We start from the raw sequence: 21,642 nt of genomic DNA on the forward strand, positions 1-21,642 counted from the left end.
TTACCAGTCTCTTGGTTTGGCAGCGAGGCCCTGTCTCCATCTGCTATGCCCAGCAGGTTTGAGATTGATGGAAGTGAAGGTTTGCTCATATCGTCCTGCGATGATGACGCAGCGCTGGTAGCAGAGCTCTGTTGTGGCGCCTGACGCTGGCCTGCGTGTCTAATGTCTTGATATTGGTTTGCCATGGCAGGATGGACTGAGACCGGATGAGAGGTTTGACCTCGAGACTCGTGATATTGGCTGTAGTGCGGGTTGAAGTCCGGTTGGAACGTGTGCTGGCGGTAAGGTGCGTATGCTGCGACTTCCATGGTTCTTGTTGGAACAGGTGATATTTAAATACAAGCAAGATCTGCACCGGAAGTTGGTTGTGAAGAGGAGTCCTTGGTGCGTGGCAGTAACGGCAGAATAGACGGAGCAGTCAAGCTTCGTGATATGAATATAGTCCCGACCAGGAGAGAAAGTAGTATGTAGAAGAATGACAGGTGGATATAGAGGATGTACGTGAGAGAAGAAGGATGGCAAGTTGATCAAGGATGTCGAGACACGAATATCGACCAAGACGATGCACTGACAGGGCACGAAATGATGCTGCCCGCTGCGTATGGGGCTAAGGAGCAGCAAGGTTAGCGCACAGAAGGTGAACAAGAGAGCATGGTCTTTCTGGGGAGCGGGCAACAGCGACAAGGGCAAGGCAAGATCCGGGCGGAAGCACAGAGGCAACGCAAATCTCGTGCGTGCTGGTCAGTGGTTTTAGGCGGGCAGACGTGCAGGTTGATCCCTGCGATTAGTCTTAATCTATTCTGCCTCGACAGTTTAAAGTGCGCAGGGACTCTACCGACTCTGCAGGGTGGGAGAGGAGCAAAAAAAGAGGTCCAAGGACGATCTGCCCGGGCGATGCGACGGAGATCAGCAAGCCTCCCAAAAAGCGGCGTGCATGAGATAGATTTTGGAGAGCATGATGATGATGAAAGCACACGCACGCGTGCATCCTCCGGTTGTCACTTGCTGGCTGCTATGAATCCGAAGCTTACGCAGCCGGGGCCTCTTTTTCCAGAGGTTTCACATTGTGGATGAGCGCCTGTTGGCGTGGCGTTTTAGACGTATCAGTGATGGACGATAGCCGAACCATCAAGAGAGGATCACTTCGGCGTGGCTGTAGTTTAATGATATGCACGGTCAGCTCTTCGCGGTGGTAGAAGCATTTCCTGGTAGGTTTCAGAGACCAAGGGTCGGAGAACGCCCACACGGACAGCGCCTCCCAGCAACTACCATCTTGCGCCAGGCGTCAAACCGGCGGACCAAACGACCTTGCAGCGAGTCTGGCTTCTGCCGCCTCGCTTACAAGCAACAAGAGAGACTCGAGGGCGCGAGCGAAGGACGTCCAAGTTCTTGGGCTCCAAAGATCCAATCAGAGGCCTAATAATCCTGCCCTTGTGAGCTCCCGAACCGCAGATTGTTGCGCGCCTCACCAGGGCAGTGTGCCTCCTCCAGATGCTAGTGGTTTGTGATTGTGTACCTTGAGTCGGCGCTTCATATCTTTCATATAAAGATCGTCATTGGTCGATTATTGATCAGAATCTCGAGGTACATTTTCAAGGATGGAAGTGGTTCTTCGGAATGTTTGGCTCGTGAGGGATCGACAGCGATCCATGTCTTCTGGCGTTTCCTGTGATCGACCGACCCCCTCTCCGCTTCCAGGTGTCAGTTTCACAATTAAGTTAAGATGATGGCTGGCTTGTGGAGTTTGACGCGCGCGCGCGCGCACGCTCACAACGATTGCCCTGTGTCCAATGTGTTCACACATTCGCTGCCGAGATGAGCATGTCAAGCAAGAACAGCGACTCTCTCGAGCGACCTCTGTGCTACCTTGAGCCACGTTTCTCTGCTGAACATCACTGCCGCAATGCGCCAGCCACGCGATTTGTTGCAGGTGCCAGGATCTTCCTCTAGCAGTCGTCATCAACGGTCTTGATCGACAGTCGCGTGGTGGAAAAGGCGATCAAGGCGATTTTTGGAAGAAGGGAAGAAGTTTGGTCGATATCTCTACTATGACGACGATCAAATGTCGGTTATTCACTTTATTCGACTCGAGACTCGGAAGTCGGGAGCACTGTAGGGAGCAGTCTGGATATGAGTATGGGTCGAAGTCAAGTTCACAGTTTTGGCGATGTAGCAGATCAATCATCATGCCCACATGCTTGTCCAATTTCCTCAGAGTATTGCGCCAGACTGTTAGCCTCGGAGGGCTCGTTTCAGAAGGCTCTCTCATCGTGTCTGCTCGAAGCACCGTTTCCTGTCAAAGTCCCACTCCCGACTTGGTGTTTTGTCTGTTGCGACTTACTGAGTGTCGGTGTCTGGTGCGGGAGACTTGCGAGATTACGCTTGTTTGACCCCAGAGATCGTTTTGCTTGTTTTCTTCCTGCGCATCGCGGCAAGGTAGGGCAACCACGATCCTCACCGCCAGGACATGAACACACTTGGCATCACACCTTCTGGACATCCGCTGATTTTTCCAGGACTGGAGGTTGGGTTTCTCCGTCCCACAGTGTTCGGTGGCTGTTCAAGACCGCTTGCGACTGCCTCTCGTGACGGCTTGAGCGGGAATAGACTCGAGTGTGGGCAGACTCGATCACTTCTCGTACTCGGCGGAGCATGCACAATCGCTTAAGCAGCGGATAAGTCCGGGCACCGCCAGAAGGATAATAGAGTGCGCCATTTATGAGTCAGTGTGATTCTTTACAACGAGTCGCGCAACCCTACAGGCGGGCATCGGTCCCATCCACCTACGACATCTTTTGCAGACAAACACGCGCATAAAATCCGTTGACAACCTCGATTCATGATACCTGTTGGGAGTGGCTCGCTCGATCTCTCGCAACTTGTTAAAGGACCCTCTGCAGCGGGCTCTCAAGTTGCGAACCCACATGGCCAGACAACATACCAATGGAAAAGCCACTTGCCAAACATAGCCGCGTAGATAGATTAATTGTCGAAAATCGCGTGTCATGGTTGTCTTCAACATGAGAAGGGCTTGTCCACTTCGACGTCACACTCAGCAACCCGACCCGGCCTTCCCATCTCAAGGCTTAGACGACTTGGATCGAGCATTGATGGCTAGAGATACTGGGCACAAGAGAAGAACACGAGATACCCTGGCACCACGTCATGACGCAAAACTCGATGTTAACCTCATTCGCAAGCTAGGTCATCGCCCAGCCTCACCATTGACATTCCAGGGTAGTAACTCCAATCGGAGAATAAGCAAGCTCGACTCGAAGAACCCGTCACGCCTTCGTTGGTGAAAGCCGTCCGCTAGTGTCTACGCCTTCTGATGCACCAAATCGGAGCCGCTCTCACTGCCTCGGTGATAATCTGCGGCCCCGCTGATAGCTCGGGCCCGGGCTAACAGGCGTGCAGATGTCATGCATGATGGATCATGGTTACAAACGGCTATCCAAGAACGGCGCGCTTGTACTCCGTAGTCGGCAACTCTTCCTACAACGACATCTTTGCAGAGGCATACAAATCCGAGAGTTCGTTGCGATACAGAAACCAGCTGTATCGCAAGACAAATTCAACAGGTGCACACCGCCTTCGGAGATGCAGTCGAGACATGATGATGGACGTTGTGGGTCTCTCGGTCCACAAGCATGTGAAGAGCAAGCCATGTCTCGGACTCGAGCTTACGCAGAGTGCTGCTAGATGGCGACGAGGCCAAAAGGTCGAATCCGATGCTCAGTTGCAGAAAACACCACTCCCTCTTTGGGTTGTTTGCACGCTTCTAATCCCAGGGCTATGGTACAGTCACACTGCAAGTCTCGGAACATTGATAGTATCGGTCTGGCAGTGCAGACACTATGTCTGATCTTGCCTCTCGGCGATGCAGCTGTCTTGATCGTGACCTGTTCGCTCCCACAGTTACGCAACCGCCTAAGCATCGTCCTCAGAACTCAGTTCTCCGTACATCAACATGATTGGAGTTGAAACCTCATACGTACAGTAATAAAGCAGAAGATGTTCATGATCAACAGTGTCATTCGATCTGCTTTCATCTGACGAAACCTACAGCATGTACTCGAATTCATCCATACCAACATTGTAGTCCCCCACTAGTGGTTTGTCTGCATCGTCGGCTTGCGACAAACTTCGAGTTGCACGCAAGGACTTGTTTGCCCTGGCAAGAAGAAGCCTCAGCACTGTAGCCAAGAACACCACCAACGCCATAAAGCCGGCGCACAGAGCATGCCCTTTTGTATAATTCGGCTTATCAGAGTCAGGGTAAAGTCGTACGCCCACCTATACAAACGTCAAAGCTATGGTTACGAGGTCTGGACAGGGGTACTTGACTCACGAGAGGACCTAGTTGGCCTATAACGTTCAGCAGAGCAACATTGCTGCCACGTCCTTCTTCACTTTGCTGGTTATTGACTGTCCAAACAATAACGGTCGTAACGGCGCTGAAGAAACCAGCGGTTATAGGGTAGATACACAGGTATTGGGCCGTGGATGACAGATGCAATGTTGGAGCAAGTGCAAGCAACATGTAACCCAACAGCGCAAGGCTCGCATGGACGATGATGGGTATCGAACGAGACTGTAGTCGGTCAGAAACTACTGAGGTGAGAAGCACAACCACAAAGCCGAAAAGGTGTGGTGGTGCGGCCAAACCCTGAGCTTTTGTGGCCGAGTAACCCATACTATCATTCCGTCAGCCGATATTCGAGTGTGACATTTGGCACGCTTACTTCTGTATGATGATCGGTGCGAATACTGGCATCGAGGAAAAGGCAACGTTGAGGGAGAAGAAGCAGCCGGCGGTCATATAACTCTTTGGATCGCAGAGAGTATTGCGCACGGCAGACCAATCAAATCTTCTTGCCTTGGATGTACCCAGAGTATGCGCTTGAGTTACGCTCGTTTGCTTTCTCAAACGCAGGGTTGCTATTCTTCGCTCTCTAGCTGACAGCCACGGTGCAGTCGAAGGTGAGTCTGGAATCACCCACCAAGCCCACGCAGCGACAACTATGCTTGGGAAGCCTTCTATGATAAAAAGAAGCCTCCAACTTTCAATGGCAGTGTCCTTGCCGAATTTGACAATAGCATAGGCCAAGGTGCTTGCAAAGCTGCTGGCCAGAGGTGCAGCAGAGATGAAGATGCCAGTCCTAGTGGCAAGTTCGTTTCTCTTGAAGAAGAAGGATAGATAGAAAGGTACTCCCGGACCAAATGCCGCTTCAGAGACTCCTAGTAGTATTCGTAGGATCAGCACAGAGCCAAATCCCGTGGTGACACTTTGTAAAGATGCGAGACATCCCCATGCTAAAACACATAACGATATGTAAGCGTGTGGTGGAAAGATCTTATATCTGCAGTCCCGTCGTCAGTACGTTGATGCTGTCAATCATTTGAGAACATCAAGATTTGGTTGAGGGAACAACCCTGGTCTCCTTTGAGAGATCCTTGTCTTGGATGGTACGACCACTTTGAGACGAACATGCAGTGAATAAACTTACAGTAGTGTCATCCATTCGAAACAGATGTAAGAGATGTAGAATCCAGTTAGTAGCCATTGGAATTGTTCCGGGTTGAGTTCTAAGCTTTTCGACATGCCCGCCACTCTGGCATTGCCGATGTCTACACCGTCAGTTCTGGATCCTGATGTTTGGAAGGTGAGTTGAATTACTTGACCTATCGAGGAACGAGAGCATGTACAAGAATGCTAGAAACAATACTAGGCGGGTATCCAGTTTCCTGAGGAGAGACTTTTCTTCGTCTGGCGTATACAGCTCGAATGACTCTACACTGGAGCGGTCGTCCTCGTCGTCATTATCGTTGCGATCGTCGGGCTGACATGAAGATTGCGAGGGATATTGGTGGTTTAGGTCGCTCAATGGTATATCCTGTGGATGCTCTGCCTGACTTTCTTGCTGATCATGGTATTCTCCAAGGTCTGACCCCTTTGTTATCATTATGTGCGGCAGCGAGTGTTCTGTTCGTGATCCTATATTGTCGTATGCGTAGATGAGTAATCATTCGCAACTATGACTTGTCATGTCAGTAGAGTTGTATCCTTTCTCAAGATGAATACTTGTGTTTCCGCAGGGTGTTCTTGACCCACGTACTCATACATCTCGGGGGTGCGGGCGCGGGCTTCAGCCCCTAGCTAGCCTTTAACGTTATAGCACAAAAATCGCTCAAGACCGGAAAATTGCTATTGAACATTTCGATCGTTGCATGAATCATAATGTTTATCTAATCGACGATATAGGGTTTCCCATTCGAACCAAACAGAATGTGCGGCTTTCTTTCAGCCACGTCAAGAATGGTTTGCGCAAAGACCGAGTTTGCCCATGCAAACCAGCTGCCTAAAGATGCGGTCAGTAAGTTTTGTAGGTAATTGGTGATCAGAGCACTCACGAGTATAATCTCTCCCGCGCTCAACGTGTACACTTTCGTGTATCAGGCCTAGGTGACTGACACGTTTGACGGCAGCAAGAGCGTCTTGGATCTCCTCGTCATCGTCCGAAGTCATTGCTTGTACTAACAGACTCATGGGCCAAGCATTCTGAAGTCCTATATGAGGACCACCAATTCCCTTGAACGCCCTACCAGAGAGGTAGTACGGATTTCCGTTCTTCTCTAGTATCATTCGGCGGGTGTTCTGGTACGTCTTATCGTCTCTTGACACAAAGCCTAGTAGTGGAAGGGCAAGCAATGAGGGCAAATTGGCATCGTCCATTATGATGGAAGAACCATAGCCATCGACTTCAAATGCAAACACCGAGCCGTACTTCTTGTGCGATACGACACCATGCTCCCAGACACCTTCCTCAATCAGTGCACCGCGCGTTCTCAAATCAGCGGCAAGTTTGACTTTGCCAGCCTTAGACAGCATGGCCGATGCTCGCTTCAGCTCGACAGCCATCATTGCGTTAGCTGGTATGAAGAATCCGAGGATAGTAGCATCGTCGCTTGGCCGGAATGCACTTCTGATGAGGCCAGTCCCGTTGTTCAAAGGATTACCGTTGCCAGACAAGCTGAGGGTCTCGGTGCCTGCGTCTGTACGCCGTCGGAAGGTGTATTCGTTATGCTGAAAAGCACCAGTCTGGGGGTCAAATGTAGGCTTCGCCTGCTCGTCGAGCAGTCCAAGCAAAGTTTCCAAAGCAGCATACCATCTCGAGGTCAAGAAATCAGTGGATCCTGTGTGATTGTAGAACTGGTTGGACAAAGACAGGAAATGCGCAACCGAATCCAGCTCATATTTGCATTCAAAGACATTGGAAGGCTCATATGCCGGATGGACGACATCTTCCTGGCCATTATTCGATGGGGCCAGGCGACTCGGTGGAGGCGGTTGAAAAGCGTTGCAGTATGGAGATTCAATGACATACTCGGCTTGAGTGTTGATTGCGCCCAGTATCAGCATCTCTATGGCCTTGTCTTTCTTGGCCAGCTTTTGATACTGGGCCAGTTGGTTTGTCGAATCTCGCAGCCACTCTGCATTGATGTCTCCAGTAACGATGAAACTCTGAGGCCCTTCCCAGGCACCATCACTGCTCTTGTAGGTTGACTTGTCGGTGCCGTCGACGTGCCACCGGACGGTGGTATCCAATGTGTTGGGGAAGGCGTTCTCGAATATCCTAGCCAGATCCTTGTCTATTATCATCTCGTTCATGTCATCAATGATGTGTTCGACCAAGTCTGATTCGAACGTTCGACAGAGGGCAGCTGGACGCTGGAAGGGAAGCGACATGGGGCTATCGGAGAAAGGTGGACTGCTAGAGTGTGAGTAACAGTGTGGAGCAGGTCATGGAAGAACGTACTGTGGGAATCTTGCATAGTGCTCATATGCCGGGCATGCTGCGAGTATCCTTGCTCTCTCGTGAGCACTCTTGAGGGGCTTCTGAGGGTCCTTTGCATGCGCCTTCTGTCCTGTAGCGAGGCAAATGCTTCCCAGTGCCAGAACAACAAAAGACGACAACATCACGTCGACAAGACTTGCAGCGTGACTGGAGCGCGTAGCGTAGCGGGATCTCGCGTTCTGCAGGCACCAGGTCAAGGATATCAGATCAAACATTCATTCTCAGACGTCTTCGGGTGGTTGGCGGCAGGAACTGGGTCGTGCTTGCTGTCGGACCTTCGCTACATGGTCAGTATCGCGTCGCTCAAACGCCGCGGCTCAGCAATCAGCGTCACCTGCGCTTGACTTGGCCGATGATTCATACCTACTCTATTCTGAACATTCATCATGCGTGGAACGTTATTCATTACTATAGTACATAGAGTCTACATGTCCGACTGATGGCGCCGTATCTATTTTTACATTATTCTTCGCGCTTTTGTTGTCTTTCAACTTCCGAGCTGGTCATTGCCTGCTCGTGCACCAGGTTGACCTCGTCCACCTCCGAAATACTCGATTCAACATTCGGGTCCTGGACATCCTCCACATGCTCTGCTGGGCTTGGTCTTGTTTGCGCTTCGGTGTCATTTGCTGTGCGAGAACCCAAGTCCTCCGCCACGCCCAAGTCCGCACTCTGTACCTGGTCCGTCGAAGCATCTTCATTCGCAGTCCATTCGGCAGCGTCCATGATTGAAATGTCAGTCTCTCCTGAAAACCGGTCGCCTCCTGCAGTGACACTAGTCTGTTGCTCAAGCTCTGTGACTGCTTCGTCGCCGTGTTCCTCGTCAGTCAGCATCGACTCTCTTCGAGACTCTGCCATCAACGATTTCTCACGTGCTACCTTGATCTTCCTTCTCTGGCTCTCGGTGAAAGAGAATTGATGGAGAACATGTTCAATCTTTTCTTCCACGAGTGCCTTGACATGGAAAGCCAAGGGGCGCGTGGAGAAGATTCCTGCGAATCTGTAACTCAGCCACAGATATGAAACAACAGCCTTGTGCAGTTGTTCAAGTTGGCGGAGATAATCTCGACTCGGAGTCATTTCCAGCTCTAGAACCTCAAGAGGCATCTCTTCGAGTTCGTAAAGAGCACCGCCACCTTGCTGTTCTATACATCGTGCCAAAGCCGGGATAAGTTTGCTGACTAGATCTTTGTCAGACTTGGATGCTGGACAAGCGCACAGAATGTTTCGATCTGTGACTGTCAATCCTTGAATTGGTTCGATCAAATCAGCAATCCAGAGTTGGTCTCTCAGGCCACAGAGATGAAACCTTGAGTGCATCTGAGAGAGCTCGTGTAGTCGCATGAGGATGTACGAAAATGGTGTATCAGGAGGGAAATATGAAGCGAAGCGTTCGACAATAGGTGCAGGAGGAAGAATACCTGCAGAACGAATCGGCTCAGGATCCTCCTTCATCGCTTTGGCGATGACAGGGAAATCAAAGTCTTCCAACGTTGTCACAAGGCCTAACGTCGAGTCCTCAGATTTCGCAGGTTCTTCCTTGGTGGTAGGAGTTTGCGGCAAAGAGTCGCCGTCAGATACTGACATGTCCCGTGAAGACACTTCAACGGATGCTGCAGCGTCGACAGATACTTTCGTGATGGTCTCCTTTCCAGGTTCCGAGTCTGCCTTTGCTTCTGCAAGAGCTTGGGCGGCAGCATCCTCAGAAGCTTTGTTTGCCTGGTAAGCACTCTTGTAACGGCCAGCTCGCCCAGCGATCTGTTTGATGTCCGGGGTGACCAAAGTTCTTTGACGGAATCCATCGAATTTGGCCGATGCCTCGAAAATGACTCGCTTGATGCTCAGATTGAGACCCATACCGATGGCATCACTAGCGACAAGGAAGTCGTAATCGTTGTCGGGGTCGTTGAAGAGACGTGCTTGTTGAGCTCTGGTCTCGGGCGGCAAGCTGCCGTACACAGTGGCTACCTTTCTTCCCGTTGACTGCTCAATCTGCTTTCGAAGCGCGTGAATGCCCATTACGCTGAAACTCACTATACAATCGCCCTTTCGCAACTTCTTAAGGTTGCCCTGCAAACTTTTGTCTGCCATCTGCAGAGGACTCAGACGCTCGTATTCGTGGACGATCAGCTTCTCACCAAGCGAGGCGCACAGTTCACGTATCAAGGGAACGGTTCGGGTCTCACCGCACAGGTGAACTTCGCGAGCCTTGACACCCAGTACAGCCTGAGTCCAAGCCCAGCCGCGATCGGCGTTACCTATCATCTGAATCTCGTCTATGACGGCAACATCGACATCCTTGTTGAGAGGCATCATCTCGACAGTACAGCTGGTTATTCTGGCAGTCAGGGAATCATCATCGGGGGCACGCTTTTCTTCACCGGTGATCAACATGCACTGCTTGCCCTTTGCGTTGAGTCTTGTGTAGACTTCATGAGCAAGCAGACGTAGAGGGCCGGCATATACACCAGTTTCGGCCTGTTCTAGACGTTGTAGTGCATGATATGTCTTGCCAGAGTTTGTGGGGCCAACATGGAGGTGGATGGTTCGGGGCATGGTGCGAGTGGCGGGGTACCATTCTGTGGGATAACGGAGATCGGCAAGAGCCTTTTGGTTGCGAATGTCGGAGGCAGTGAAGCGAGCGGAAGTGACGTGGTTGTAAAAGGCATATTTGATGCGATCGTGCAGGCCATTAAGGCCTCTTTCGAACCAGGAATCACGCAGGGCTTGGTGTTGATTTTTTCTGGCGACGACGGCGGGATTGATAGAGGTGGGGTCGTTGCGAGAGGTGACTGCCTCAGCAAAGGCCGACCAAGTGTCCCTGAAGCTGCCTTCGGCGTCGAGTTTTTGACCTATCGGGGTCGAGTGCAACTCAAGCTTGAGGGTAGCGAGCTGGTCTTTCAAGACGTCCCCAAACCTTTGTTTCTTGTTGTCGCCGCCATGTTTGCGGATGAGAGGACGCTTACCGTTGGGGGCGGCAGTATCCTTCCTGTCGGGGGAGAAGTCTTTGTTTGCGCGGCGAGTGAAAGAGTATTCCCTGGGAGCGTGGCGGGTGGAGGAGAAGGCGCGACGAAGAACCGGATGGCAAAGGCGCAAGGAGGCCGAGGTCGAGGAACAGAAAAGCGGTCTGCCTGATTGGCGAGTCAATGCAAGCATCACCTCGCACTGGCACTTGGTATGCGACAAAAGGGACGGTGGATTTGGGGCAGGTGCGAATGCAAGAGTTGGATGGCGGAAAAAAGATACCTTCATCGGCAAGCACGACCCTGGAGTACCACCCGGCATGACGCTCAGCTTGGCGTGTCGAACCACTCGAATCTCCGCTTGAGACCGAGTCTCCCGCATGAGCAAGACCATTTGTTTACACTCGACTGCTCCCTGAGCATATATACTCTTTGGGACACCCTCCGGAGACATCAACTCTTCCCAGCATGGGTGTCTCCATCATAGACGCCCAGCGCGACAGTAAGTTCGAGTCGGCCATGTTGAATTGCTGTCCCCGCCCTGACTCTCTACCATAGTCATCCTAAATGTGATACGTTCTACCACCCAGGGCCAAGTACGCTCTCACAACCTTGGCAACCCAATCTGCCTATCCGACTAATCTCTACTTTGCAGTGGAAAGTCCTGGTCCTCGATGACTCCAGCAAGAAGCTGCTCGACAATGTCCTGCACCCCGACGACATTCTAAACGAGAGCATTACCAGTATGCCTTCCCCTAACATGCTCCTCCCACACCGAGTCTATGGAACGTGTCCTGACAAACACTCTCCCTAGACATCGAGAAGATCGAGGACCGTCGGCCGAAGAACCCTGATGTCGACGCCATCTACCTGATCACCCCTCAAACTCATATCGTCGACTGTGTCATGGCCGACCTCGACCGCCGACGCTACAGGAAGACCAACCTGATTTGGACCTCGTTGCTACCCCCTCAGATGAAAGAGCGTCTCGACAAGTCTTCGGTTGCCCGTGAACAAATCACCATCTTCCGTGTTCTCAACATCGACTTCTTCCCTCGCGAATCACATCTCGTCACTTTCCGAGACCCATGGAGTTTCCCTATACTCTTCCACCCTGCCTGCAACAACCTCATTCGCCAGCATATGGAAGACTTAGCCCAGAAGATAGTCGGCGTCTGTGTGGCTCTAGGCGAGTTCCCGGACATCAGGTATTACCGCCCGCGCACTCCTACTCATGAGGCCAGTGTGCTCTGCTCTCACCTCGCTCGCTTTGTTCAGGAGGAGCTCAATCTGTACGCCAATTTCCACAAAGACTTTCCTCCGCCAAGTAATCGTCCCCGCGCAACTTTGTACATCACCGATAGATCCATGGACGTCTTTGCGCCTTTGCTCCATGAGTTCACTTACCAAGCCATGGCTCATGATCTGCTACCAATCCGTGAAGGAGACAAGATCACATACAAGACGATTGTCAACCAAGGAACTCCTAAGCAGGAGGAAAAGGATTTCGAAATCTCCGAAAAGGATCGCATTTGGGTTGAGAACCGCCATCTCCATATGAAAGACACTATCGAGAAGCTCATGGGCGACTTTCAAAAATTCATCGACGAGAATCCTCATTTCACAAAAGAAAGCGATCCAAACGGCATGAATGGTCTTAATACTATCAAGGACATGCTGGCTGGCCTTCCACAGTTTGAAGAAATGAAAGGAGCGTATTCTCTGCATCTTGGTATGGCTCAGGAGTGTATGGATTTATTCCAGCGTCACAAGCTTCCGGACATGGCCTCGGTCGAGCAGGTACGTACGACGACCCCGACAAATGAATCTTCTCTGACTCGATCAACAGATTCTGGCTACCGGCCTTGACGAAGACTACAGAAAACCCAAGCACGTGACAGATCAGGTTGTACGCACTTTGGACGACGACGCGATCGTGATGCCTGACAGACTCCGGTTGATCGCACTTTACCTCATCTACAAAGATGGATTACTTCCCACAGATCTTGTCAAGCTCTTGCTTCATGCTCAGCTCCCCCCTCAACACGCCGAAACGTTGCACAACCTTGAGCTTCTTGGAGTCCGTACGTCGAGAAATCTCAAAGACTCACGTCCACCGCCGATTCCTCTCTTCCCCCAGAAGCCGCCGCCGACCCTGGTACAAGAAGAGTATGCTCTGAGTCGCTTTGAGACAGGCCTCCAACGGCTTCTGGATAATCACACGACCAACACTGTTGATGCTACTGTATTTCCATACATCAAGCCACCGATCGATATGGGCGACAACGATGTTGGCGCTGCACCTGCTTCGTTGCGCTCAGCCAAACCGACGTGGGCCAAGGCAAAATCATCGACCACAGAGCCTCGGCAAAGGGTGATGGTTTTCATGGCCGGAGGCGCGACATATTCGGAAAGTCGGGTGTGTTACGATATGATGCGGCAAAGCAACAAGGAGGTGTTTTTGTTGACTAGCCATATGCTTACACCAGCCTTCTTTTTGCGTCAGGTAGGAGATCTGGGCACAGACAAACGCAAACTAGGCATACCGGCCGAGCAGCCACCCAAGCAGGCGCCGGCTCATTTGTTTGAGCGAGATGAACCGGCACCGGCACCACGACCAGTACAGGCGCCGCCAAAACCTGTCGCTCCAGCTCAAGCGCCCACGCAGGCCATGGGCAACATGAATCTTGGTTCGAAGCAGTCCAACGGCGCGGCACCAGCAGCACCGGAGCAGAGTGCATCGAAGCTACAAAAGGATCCTGAAAAGAAGAAGCGTCATTTCTTTTCAAGCAAGAGAGGATAGTAAAGAAGATATTTCGGCATGGTTAGCGTAGCATCATGAGGCGTTTGTTGGGGCACTATGTCGATATTACATGACGGGGCTCAGATTCTTGTAGAGTTTGCAAAGATTAGGTAGGTAGACAGAAGCGCTGGCGCTGAATAGCAATACGATATGGATACAGCGAGAGCCTAGATGAAAGGGACGAGTGAGGTGCACAGACGGGAGACAGACGGACCGGCGCGTACAGCAGCTGCAGGTGCCAGGAAGCCTGATGGCGACAACGGAATCATGTGATGTAATGTTGTTAGCTATCGAAGCGTCTCAGTCTTCTTCACTCTCAACACGCGCACTCTGATCAGCAGGGCAAACAAGCAAAGCAAAACATGGCGCTCACTCAGCAGGCGAAGACGGACGCTCCTGCCGCAACAAAGTCATTCGTCCCGCTAGGTCAGGGAGACGGTCGAGTATGCAGAGGCTTGGGAGCTGACGCTGAGCAGAGAACAACCCAGAGGTCATGAGCTCGCTGCTCCACAACCTCGGTCTCTCATCACAGCTCGCCTTTCACGACGTCTTCAGTATCGACGAGCCCGAACTGCTTGCCTTTGTGCCCCGCCCGGCATGTGCTCTCCTCATGGTCTTCCCCATCAACAATACGTACGAGTCTTTCCGCCTCAGCGAAGACGAGAACAAGCCAGAGTACGAAGGCTGCGGGCCCGACGAACCCGTCGTATGGTACAAGCAGACCATCAGCAACGCTTGCGGTCTCATCGGCGTCCTGCACGCTGTGAGCAATGGCCCCGCCCGCGACTTTGTCACTCCCGACTCGCCTCTAGCGAATCTCCTTCATGACGCCATCAACCTGAAGCCCGCCCAACGCGCCGATCTGTTGTACGAGTCGCAGGCTCTTGAAAATGCTCATCAAGCTGCCGCCTCCGGTGGTGACACATCTGCTCCCGCAGCAGATGACGACATTGATTTGCACTACGTTTGCTTTGTCAAGTCGGCCAACAACCACCTCTGGGAGATGGATGGTCGTCGCAAGGGTCCCTTGGACAGAGGTGTCTTGTCTGCTGACGAAGACGTGCTGTGCGACAAGGCTCTCGACATGGGCGTTCGTAGCTTCCTCCAGCGAGAGTCCGAAGCTGGAGGTGGTGACTTGCGCTTCAGTCTTGTTGCCCTCTCCCAGTCGCTGGACTGAAGCACCATCGGGAATTCCGGATACAAGAGCAGGCAAGCCTCATAATCTTGACTTTTACCATAACGGCCACCACGTGTCTGTGGATCTAGCCCCCTGCTTCCCGTCCTTGAGGTATGTAGGCTAGTGTTGCGACCGGCACAAACGGTTCGAGCCCTGATCCAACAATGACAAGAACACATTCCTCTGTACCGCGCCAGGCATGCAGCGGAACGCGGACAGACGGAACAGCAGAACAGATGCCGAAACTCCGTCTAGAACAGCCTGAAGTATGCTATGAGACGATGCTTTAGCTCCCTATAAGGTTGCTTTCAGCAAATCCTCTTTCTCCTTCGCTCTCCCTGGCCCCCTTCTGGCTTTGTCTTGTTGCACAGTCTGCAACCGGGGTCTTGGACAGTAGAAAAATTCTTCATGTTGATGGATACAAGATGCGACCCGGCCCGTTTCCCTAGCAAAAATCACAAGATTGCTTAGTTCGTCTCTCATTTCTTCCTTGTCGCCCGTCTCATCAACGTCTTCTTACATTCGCATGTTGATGCGAGTCAGGGTAGATCCGTCATTAAGCGTATCTAGAACAGGAACCGGATCGTCTAGATGTACTTTTTGGGTCATTTTATTATTGAACGTTGGGTGCCGTTGAGACTGTAGCGAATTCGACGATAGCAACTCACGGTTTGGTCCAAACAGTCTTGATCGGCAGAACCATCTAGGAAACAGAAAATGGACTTGGCAACGGCCACTGGAGATGACTTCAGTCAACTCAGACAATCACTCTCGAGCGAGCGCATTCTCTCTGACCTCGCTCCATCTTTTATACAGCACTTTTCCCATGCCCCGCGCGGCGGACCGCTGTTCATCAGTCCGGAGCGACGTGCATACACCATGGGTCTCGGCGGCCACCTTTTGGACCCCTCTACGATTATATCGCCAGAATGGAGTCGGGCAATTCGGATCGTTGCTACCATCTCCTCTAGTTTCAGTGTGATTGGTACAGTGATTACTATATACTGGTTCTTCATGATGAGGAGAAATTTCAGAAGAAAGTAGGTCATGGGCTCTTCGAGACATGAATCTTGCATCGCTAATCGACGCCCAGTCTAATTTTATACCTCGTTCTGGCCGACTTCTTCAAATCATTATGGTATATAAGTTTCTCGGCTGTGTCTCTACGTCGTGGTGCCATTGACACAAACGGATCATTCTGTCAAGGTTTTGGCTTCTTGTTGCAGGCATCAACCATGGCATGTGGTAAGTTCTAGTTCATCTTGCTTCCGGGTGGATCTGTACTGATACCTCTTATCAGACTATGCAATCTTCATCATGTCATTACACATGTATCTCCAGATTTTCAGCACTGGTAGTAAGATATTTGGCCACGATGGTCTGTATCGCTTCAGACATACCGTTATGGCAGGATGGTTCACATTCCCTTTTCTGTGCGGTGTTCTTGCCTTCGTCAAAGGTCGTCAAGGTTATATCGCACAAGGACCCTTCTGCACCTTGCCGATTCGCCCTTACTGGTACAGGCTTGCACTACAATGGATTCCCCGGTATCTCATCTGGGTCTACATCATGTTCGTGGCCGTCCGCATCTATCTCCACGTCGGGCAAGGCTTCAAAATATTTGCTCGCGAGGACAACCAAGACACGAGTACCGAGACACATGGTTACGGAGAGAGCCTTGGTACGATGCCCGGAGAGGGCACACAAACATTACAGGTGCCAAAGAAGAGAAGTACTGGCGCTGGCGAGTTGCAAGATCTTTCCGGTCTCATGGATAGCAACGCTTCCGCCGGCCAGGCACCCACGAGTAGCTCTAGCCAGGGTAGTCATTCCACCTGGCCAACATCTCTAAACTCTTCAGCCGAGGGTCTCAAATTGCACTCTGCAAGCCACTCGAGACGAAGCAGTCACGTCGCCAATGCCCATGACGGCAACGCCCAATACGATCTCCTGCAAGTGCCACCTGAAGCAAAGCAGCAAAGACAATCCGTCGCCTCTATTACATCCTGGAGAACTTCAGCCGACATGACCGCCACCGTCAACACATCTCCAGTCAGCCTCGAACCAATCGACGAGGGACAACAAGTGATGAGCGGCGATAAACAAGACATAGTCTCAGCCGACACACCTATGAAGAAACGACGACGAGCGATTCAGAGGCAACTGCGCCTTCTCTTCATCTACCCTGTTACCTACCTCATGGTCTGGACCATTCCCTTTGTCTATCATTCTTTCAACTACAGCGACAAATACGCCGCACATCCCATTCCAACCCTGGCATTGCTCTCGACATTCTCTTTGACGATCGCTGGCACCGTGGATTGCATCGTGTTCGGATGGAGAGAGAAGCCATGGCAACACGTACCAGGATCTGACGGCACCTTCCTCGGCAGCTTCAAATTCTGGACCTTTAAAGGCCGTAAAAGAAGATGGGCCACGCCCGCACCGAAACGTTTGCCATCACTCGAGAGAGATGAAGAAGAAGCCGTCGGGGGACTGGCGCAAGACTCGAATTGGGCAAGACGTCCTAGTGCGCAACACAGACTTGCTTCAATCCCTGGCAGCAATAAGCCCATGGTTCACATGCACAAAAAGACATTTTCAGGCACTTCGGATCGGGCAACTAGGGCGGCAGATCAAGCGGCAGAAAGACTGGCGCTGGAGAGAGCAGATCGTCAGAGTCGCTTGTCCACACGCAATTCATCTGTCAACCCAGCGAACGAGTGGTTTGAGCGAAGGCTGAGCGAATGCGTCAGTCAGACTCGTGAAATTTCCAACTTCGAACTCCCGACACCCAGTCCTACTAAGGAGTGATGGGACGAGGCGGACGAAGGGTCTGAGAAGCCGGCTTTCTTTGACCACAACAACAACAACACCATATCTTCTTTTTGACTCTCTTGCACAGCGACGGCGTATTTTATTTCTCTTCTTTTCTCTCCTTTAGAACAAAGCGTAGTTTTCAAAATCAAAGTTTAGCATCGGATGTATCAATTGGAAAGTCTACCTATTGTAAACGCTTTTCTTTGAGAGGCAGGAATACTTGTGTCCACAGCTCGCTAGCCTCGCCCAGAGTGAAGGAAAGATCGACCTTATCCATGCCGGCTTCATCGTCTCCGGCCATGGTAGCGAGCTGGGAGACGATGTTGTCGAGTGATAGCGCTTTACCCACGACCTGTGTAGCACCTGCTTCGAGCGACACATGGACAATGTGTATGTGGAAGTGGTAGTAGGTTGGTTGATCTGCAAAAGTCCAAATGTCAGAACAAGCAGCACACAAGTATACGGGTGAACATACAATGGACATAGCATTTAAGCATATCCTCGTCTATGCCATACAGACGAGAGACGTTTGCAGCAATATCCGAAACGATGGATCTGAGCCAAGCAACATGCTTCTTCTTGAGATCGCGCAGACTCCAGATATCTCTGCGCTCGACCAGAGCGAGCAAGTGTAGGCTTCCCAACGTCTTGCGGTCCCAGTTCAAGTCTGGCAGCAACAGATATCTTTCATCATCGGGAGTTGTATCGTGCGGCGAGCGGAACAGAACGTCTTGTTGCTCGGTGCGTCCATCAAGAATGTTGAAAACCCAGTTCAGTCGGCCTTGATCGCGTTTTGCCTGCATGTAGGGACGAACGTGATGGCGATAGATGTCGGCAGTCTCGGTGACATGGCGAACAGCTTGTGCGGCATATTTCTTGAGGTGTTGGTCGGTGCATGGGTAGATGAGGTTGATCTTCAGGTCTGGAGGTTGTCCCTGGGCAGAGCCGCTGTGGGCCATGTACCAGCGATAGATGTCATTGTCGCCGAGGTTCTGGATATGTGACAGCGAGCTACTGAAGTTGGACAGGTGTGATTCGTCTGCGTCAAAGGCGGCGCGCTCGGCGAGGAGGAGGGCTGGTTGGTCTGCGATTGTGCCTTGTAGGACGATGCGGCGGCCGGCTTGGTCTAGCTTGCGTTGGTGTCGCGTTACAATTCGTCTTGGTCCTGTTTCATGCTCGAGAATCGATACCTTGGTTGAGAAGTTTTTCGAACTTGAACTGAGGTATCAGTGCCTCTGCGTTGCTGGGAGCGGCCATGTTGATGATGGTGTGTGTTGATGGTCAAAGGCGCCGCGAATTCGAGCTTCGAGTCGTCTCCACGATTTTGGCTTTCGGTTCATCACAACGACTCAACTCATTCTTGTCAGGTTTTGACTGTATGTCAATTGTATTATTACTATATCAAGCAATGTCCTTGTCATTGCACGTCATGAACCTCCCAGCCTTGGTATATCCGCAGTCCAGCTATTTGAAACAGCAATGTCTCCCGCTCCCGAAACTCCAAGCCATGCATGTCCCCAGCCCAAGCCAATTCCCTTCCCAGTCGTAATCGTTGATTCGTAGTGTCTTTCTATGTCTCGATGAACCTGGAGCTCATCAACTCGTCGACGTGGGCGCGCTGCAGATTGCCCTTGTCCTGGTCGCTTGCCTTGAGCAACACAGCCAGCACTTCGATAGGAGGGTTGAGGCCCAGCGTGTTGGCTCTTCTCCAACGCTTGACTCTGGCGATGCCAATGCATGGCTACAACATGATCAGTAAGCTGGCCAAGGTAGAGAAACATGTTCGTAACTTACACCGTACTGTCCACTCATGTCAAACTCCCTCAAGATCTTTTCAAAGACATCGAGTCCTTGCTGGTGCACACGTGGTGACTTTCTCTCGGCCTCTTTGGCTTGCCAGTACTTTTTGATCTGAGCATTGGTAACCTTGATGGCGCGCTTCTCGTAGTCATCAGTCTTGTCGCTGAAGCTAGGCTTGGTGTCAACAAGTTCGGCGACGGCTTGTTCTTGGATGGCTGCATCGGCGGTTGTGGGTTCGTCAATGACATGGCTCGACACGGCATCAAGCAGAGCCTTGTCCTTCTTGGTGGCTTTGGAGTCGCGCTGAGCAAGAGTGGTTTTCGTGACGCGATTGAGACCCTGCTTTCCAAATGAGATGGTTGCTTGCTGATTGCGCTGCGCTGCCGAAGGTGTCGAGGTGCGTCTTTTGGGCGCCATGATGGTTGTGATTTGGTTTGCGATTACGGATGTGATATTGCTGCTACTGTGTGGATGTAAAGCGCGCAGATGTAGATGAAATTGTGAATAAATCAGAATCAAGATCTTGTGTGTTGGTTGACGGTCGACACAATTCAAGCCATCGACCGAACAACGGCGCGTCATGCGTACATTGACGTCACTTTCGCGATCATCTCGTGAACCACTTTCGAAAGCGGACGTGTCCACCACTTAAACTTCCGGAAGCGGATGATAATATTAGGTAGTTTGTGTAATCTGCATTCTCTCTCTCTCTCTCTTCTGGGTATAATGCGTGTGAGCCAGCGTCGTTCCTGTTGGCCTGCACCAGGTCGAAGCAACCTTTTTTGAGAAAGCGTCCGTAACATGAATTCTATGCGCGCGAGAATAAACAATGAATCGTCTCCAAGCATTACCGTCGTCCTCAGCTCATTCCGCCTACTTGCGCGCAGCGATGGCTGCATCCACGAATTCTTTCGGCGCCGATTGCCTGTAGCCCTGAGGGTTGTTCTCGGTCCATCTCCACAGGTCGCGGCATGCATCTTCGAGTGAGAGCTTGGTCTCCCACTTGAGTTCCTCGTTGGCTCTGCTTGGCATGGCTGTCAGGTTCAAAACGTCGCCCTGTCTGCGATCCACAACCTTGTATGGGAGATCGCGTCCAACAGCGTGTGAGAAAGCCTTGACCATGTCGAAGACGGTTGACCCTCTGCCCGTTCCGAGGTTCCATGCGCGCACACCGGGCTGGTGCTCACGCAGGTAGTTGAGTGCCTTGAGATGGCCTTGTGCGAGATCGATGACATGGATGTAGTCGCGGATGGCGGTGCCGTCTTTTGAGTCGTAGTCTATACACCAGTCAGTTCTGCAGAATCACAGGTGCGCGCACAGAGTCTGCTTACCATCACCAAACACGAGCAACTCCTCGCGCTTTCCAACGGCGACCTGAGCCAACAGCGGCAACAGGTTGAAGGGGATACCTTGGGGGTCCTCTCCCATGATGCCGCTAGGGTGAGCGCCCGCAGGGTTGAAGTAGCGCAGTAAAGCGCCGTTCCACTTGGCACCCGACTCGCCCTTCTTCTGTGCATTGTTGCGCTGAGCCTCGACGTGAGTGCCGATGAGCTTCTCGATGGCATACTTGGTATCTCCGTAGGGGTTTGTGGGGCCCAGAGGGCAGGTCTCGGGAATGGGAATCATGCCTTCGAAGCGTGTAGCATCGCCGTAGACTGTAGCGGACGATGAGAAGACGATGTTGGTGACATTGTGACGGGTCATGGCTTGCAGCAGGGCAATGGAGCCGCCGACGTTGACGCGCCAGTACTCGAGGGGGATCTCGCCAGACTCGCCAACAGCCTTCAAAGCAGCAAAGTGGATAACATTGTCGATGTCGGGATGGTCGGCGAAGACCTTCTCGAGGGCCTTCTCGTCGGTGATGTCGGCATTGTAGAAGATGGGACGCTTGCCGGAGATGGTCTCAATACGGTTGAGGACCTCCTCGGACGAGTTATACAAGTTGTCGACAATGACGACCTTGTAGTCGGCCTCGAGCAGGGCGAGGGCTGTGAAGCCGCCGATGTATCCGGTTCCACTGTCGCATCAATCAGCGCATGGCGGGGCAGTGCGGCGCAATGCGTCACTTACCCGGTGACGAGAACTGATCCAACTGGCATTGTTGTGGAGAGCAAGGCGATGGGCGAGACAAGAGCAGCAGGTGTTTGAAACAGAAAAGTTCCGGACGGGTGTTGGGAGAAAGGGATGTTTTTGATGATCAACTGTTACTTCAGCCGACGC

The 21,642-nt window shown here is 51.9% G+C and overlaps 9 protein-coding genes across 9 annotated transcripts; 3 read left to right on the forward strand and 6 right to left on the reverse strand.

Moving 5' to 3' along the window:
- Window positions 1-4,062: 4,062 nt before the first annotated feature.
- On the reverse strand, window positions 4,063-5,966 carry M436DRAFT_50226 (MFS general substrate transporter; the record flags this gene model as incomplete). Its single annotated transcript, XM_013570350.1, has 5 exons — window positions 4,063-4,296; window positions 4,352-4,697; window positions 4,746-5,363; window positions 5,511-5,631; window positions 5,681-5,966. The coding sequence occupies 5 exons, from the start codon at window positions 5,964-5,966 to the stop codon at window positions 4,063-4,065; spliced, it is 1,605 nt and encodes a 534-aa protein (XP_013425804.1).
- A 283-nt stretch (window positions 5,967-6,249) lies between these two features.
- M436DRAFT_50561 (uncharacterized protein) lies at window positions 6,250-7,981 on the reverse strand (the record flags this gene model as incomplete). The annotated part of the gene is made up of 3 exons (XM_013570413.1): window positions 6,250-6,358; window positions 6,411-7,772; window positions 7,821-7,981. 3 exons carry the CDS (start codon window positions 7,979-7,981, stop codon window positions 6,250-6,252), a joined length of 1,632 nt encoding a protein of 543 aa, XP_013425867.1.
- A 712-nt stretch (window positions 7,982-8,693) lies between these two features.
- Window positions 8,694-10,559, reverse strand: M436DRAFT_15785 (uncharacterized protein; the record flags this gene model as incomplete). The annotated part of the gene is made up of 2 exons (XM_013570301.1): window positions 8,694-9,439; window positions 9,590-10,559. Coding segments are annotated over 2 exons (1,716 nt in total), but the record flags the coding sequence as incomplete, so codon positions are not given.
- Window positions 10,560-11,290: 731 nt separating this feature from the next.
- On the forward strand, window positions 11,291-13,625 carry M436DRAFT_74202 (Sec1-like protein; the record flags this gene model as incomplete). The annotated part of the gene is made up of 5 exons (XM_013570594.1): window positions 11,291-11,324; window positions 11,381-11,418; window positions 11,478-11,565; window positions 11,637-12,622; window positions 12,672-13,625. The coding sequence occupies 5 exons, from the start codon at window positions 11,291-11,293 to the stop codon at window positions 13,623-13,625; spliced, it is 2,100 nt and encodes a 699-aa protein (XP_013426048.1).
- A 362-nt stretch (window positions 13,626-13,987) lies between these two features.
- On the forward strand, window positions 13,988-14,802 carry M436DRAFT_83396 (cysteine proteinase; the record flags this gene model as incomplete). Its single annotated transcript, XM_013570595.1, has 2 exons — window positions 13,988-14,051; window positions 14,102-14,802. The coding sequence occupies 2 exons, from the start codon at window positions 13,988-13,990 to the stop codon at window positions 14,800-14,802; spliced, it is 765 nt and encodes a 254-aa protein (XP_013426049.1).
- Window positions 14,803-15,681: 879 nt separating this feature from the next.
- On the forward strand, window positions 15,682-17,616 carry M436DRAFT_74204 (uncharacterized protein; the record flags this gene model as incomplete). Its single annotated transcript, XM_013570596.1, has 3 exons — window positions 15,682-15,842; window positions 15,896-16,047; window positions 16,103-17,616. The coding sequence occupies 3 exons, from the start codon at window positions 15,682-15,684 to the stop codon at window positions 17,614-17,616; spliced, it is 1,827 nt and encodes a 608-aa protein (XP_013426050.1).
- A 190-nt stretch (window positions 17,617-17,806) lies between these two features.
- M436DRAFT_50037 (scavenger mRNA decapping enzyme) lies at window positions 17,807-18,879 on the reverse strand (the record flags this gene model as incomplete). Its single annotated transcript, XM_013570326.1, has 3 exons — window positions 17,807-18,042; window positions 18,098-18,748; window positions 18,813-18,879. 3 exons carry the CDS (start codon window positions 18,877-18,879, stop codon window positions 17,807-17,809), a joined length of 954 nt encoding a protein of 317 aa, XP_013425780.1.
- Window positions 18,880-19,192: 313 nt separating this feature from the next.
- M436DRAFT_50539 (uncharacterized protein) lies at window positions 19,193-19,839 on the reverse strand (the record flags this gene model as incomplete). Its single annotated transcript, XM_013570406.1, has 2 exons — window positions 19,193-19,363; window positions 19,417-19,839. The coding sequence occupies 2 exons, from the start codon at window positions 19,837-19,839 to the stop codon at window positions 19,193-19,195; spliced, it is 594 nt and encodes a 197-aa protein (XP_013425860.1).
- Window positions 19,840-20,295: 456 nt separating this feature from the next.
- Window positions 20,296-21,521, reverse strand: M436DRAFT_83400 (UDP-glucose 4-epimerase; the record flags this gene model as incomplete). The annotated part of the gene is made up of 3 exons (XM_013570597.1): window positions 20,296-20,699; window positions 20,754-21,439; window positions 21,493-21,521. The coding sequence occupies 3 exons, from the start codon at window positions 21,519-21,521 to the stop codon at window positions 20,296-20,298; spliced, it is 1,119 nt and encodes a 372-aa protein (XP_013426051.1).
- Between the last annotated feature and the right edge of the window lie 121 nt (window positions 21,522-21,642).

Source organism: Aureobasidium namibiae (assembly GCF_000721765.1).
Source record: "Aureobasidium namibiae CBS 147.97 unplaced genomic scaffold scaffold_12, whole genome shotgun sequence".
NCBI classification, from domain to species: domain Eukaryota; kingdom Fungi; phylum Ascomycota; class Dothideomycetes; order Dothideales; family Saccotheciaceae; genus Aureobasidium; species Aureobasidium namibiae.